Source organism: Condylura cristata, unplaced genomic scaffold (assembly GCF_000260355.1).
Source record: "Condylura cristata isolate star-nosed mole 26May11 unplaced genomic scaffold, ConCri1.0 scaffold00004, whole genome shotgun sequence".
In the NCBI taxonomy this organism is placed as follows: Eukaryota; Metazoa; Chordata; class Mammalia; order Eulipotyphla; family Talpidae; genus Condylura; species Condylura cristata.
Genome location: NW_004567105.1, coordinates 28,058,158 through 28,060,596, shown reverse-complemented (window position 1 = coordinate 28,060,596; position 2,439 = coordinate 28,058,158). Strand labels below are relative to the sequence as shown.

Genomic DNA, 2,439 nt, shown 5'->3' with positions numbered 1-2,439 from the left:
GTCTTACAACTAGTGAGAAACTAGCTTAGTTGAAAATCTGAAATGGAGACCTGCATTCTTTGACTATTCATTCTTTGCCTTCTCTCTCCCACTCCCACTTGGATTTCCTATGACTAGACACACACACACCCTTACTCACACTCCTACACACATGCTCCTGCATGCCACAACTGTGAAAGGATTCTAATCAAGTTATAATATTAACCAGACACTCTAACCACAGAGTGCTGATATGACTCTAAAAAATGCTTTCAAGAAGCATTTTGTAAGACATTTATAGATTTAAGAGATATATTTTATTTAACCACTAAAATTTTTGTGAAAATTCAGATTGCCATTTCTAGAAATTCTAGCATTTCTGTTGGAAACATCCCCCAGCTCTAAAGCAACTCTGATTCGCCTCCTAAAAATCTGTTGCAATAGATGCTGTGTCACTGCAAGCCACTGAAGAGACAGGGTTAAGAGCACAAATGAGTGGTGAACCATATATGGGAAAACCTGTTTCTTCAGATTGTGATGAATTCATGTTCTGCTTTCTGTTTTGCCCCAAGTAGAGTGAAGTGTGCTGGGAGAAGCAGATTCTCAGAACGCAGTGCTCTGGATTCTAGCCTCCGGGTTCCTTGCCAAACATGCATGTCACACTTGTGTCGATATCCTTGGTGATTTTTTTAGCCTCCAGTCATGCATACAAAAAAAATACTTTGCCAGATATTGAAAATGAAGATTTTATCAAAGACTGTGTTCGAATGCATAACAAGTTCCGATCAGAGGTGAATCCAATAGCCAGTGATATGCTGTACATGGTAAGGCAAATATTGTTATCTGGGGTGTAAGTCAGTCAAAACCGTTATAACATAATTTGATTTTGGAAACAAACACTTAATAATGTTGAATGCCTTTTTCATTGTGATTAATGTGTGTAACAAATTCACAGTCTGTGATCAAAATATACCTGATTTAGCTTTGTCTACTCAAGCAGCAAGCTTAAAAGTGTATTTTCATTTTTGGACAAATCCTTTTTTCTGATCATAGATACATTTATTTGTGTGTTATTTTCTTCCCTGTTAATCTTTGTGATGTTTTCATTTGTTTTATCTCTTAAATTTCCCTTTTCTGTGTGACTGGCAGAATACTGACTCTCAGGGACACACCCTGTTATCCAAGCTAACTCAGTCTTGAGTTTGGATCTCAGCTCTGTGGCCCTGGTTTTTTTGTTGTTGTTGTTTGCTCATTTTTAAAGATTTATTAATTTATGCACAAAGAACTAGGGTACAGGCCAGAGGTGCAGGGGTGGTGAGAGGCTTCACCAGAGACAGAGCCGGGAGCAGAACAGGCAGATTGAGGAAATACACTGCTGAGGGGAGCAGCGGGCAGGTCAGGAGAGGTCTGCCGCGCCACCTCCCTGGCTGGGGATCAAACTTGCACTGAAGTGGCTGCAGCCAGCTTTGGAATGCTGAGCTTTAACCCATTCTGCTACCAGGGAGAGCCCTGAGTTGGTTTTTACCCTTACCAATCTTAGAATATGGAATACTGTGGTTATTAACTTACAAAAATATGAAAAAAGCTCACAAGACTTTTACACTCCAGGCCTTCAGTGAAAGTAAATGCTGCATCCTTCACCTGCTTCTACATTCTAAAAAACAAAATTGTCATGTGTCTTACCAACCCTAGTCCGTACTTAAAGGCCAAGCTTACATGGAGGTGACACCTGAGCTCTGTGGTTTCTCCTCTAATCTTGTCATCGTATCTGGTCTCCCACTTAAAACTGTCAGTTCTCTCACCCCACCTACATTGTTGGGTAGAAGCTTCTGTTCTTCTGTTAGAATTTTTTTTTTAAAGATTTATTTATGCATACAGATCTGGAACTGGGGTATAGGCAAGAGGTGCAAGGGCTAGTGAGAGGATTCACCAGAGACAGAGTAGGGAGCAGAACAGGCAGATCGACAAAGTACACTGCTGAGGGGAGCAGTGGGCTGATCAAGAAAGGTCTGTCGCACCAAATGGGTCACCTCCCTGGCCATGTATGGAACTTGCACTAAAATAACTGTGACTAGCTTCATAATGCTGTGCTTTAACCCTTTGTGCAGTGAGGGAGGGCCAGTAGGTTCTATTCTTGATTCTCTTATTGTTTAATGTTTATTTTTGCAGACTTGGGATCCAACTTTAGCCCAAATTGCAAAAACATGGGCAAAAAAATGTCACTTCAAGCATAATCCACAATTATCCAAGAAGTTACACCAAAATTTCACTTCACTGGGAGAAAACATCTGGACTGGGTCTTTGTCATTGTTTTCTGTGTCATCAGCCATCACATCCTGGTACAATGAAGTTAAAGACTATAACTTCAAGGGTAACAAATGCAGCCATGTCTGTGGTCATTACACTCAGGTAAGTATTTGCTCTATACTTAAAGATTTTTTTACGTAAAGATTTTTTTTT

At 40.2% G+C, this 2,439-nt stretch overlaps 1 protein-coding gene across 1 annotated transcript in view; it reads left to right on the top strand.

Annotated features, from left to right (window-relative positions):
• Positions 1-587: 587 nt before the first annotated feature.
• Positions 588-2,439, top strand: part of GLIPR1 (GLI pathogenesis-related 1) — a 16,899-nt gene continuing 15,047 nt past the window's right edge. Inside the window, exons 1-2 of the mRNA XM_004676506.2 lie at positions 588-803; positions 2,149-2,388. Of these exons, the coding sequence (XP_004676563.2) occupies positions 630-803; positions 2,149-2,388 (414 nt within the window). The 5' untranslated portion in view covers positions 588-629. The remainder of the gene's footprint in view (positions 804-2,148; positions 2,389-2,439) is intronic.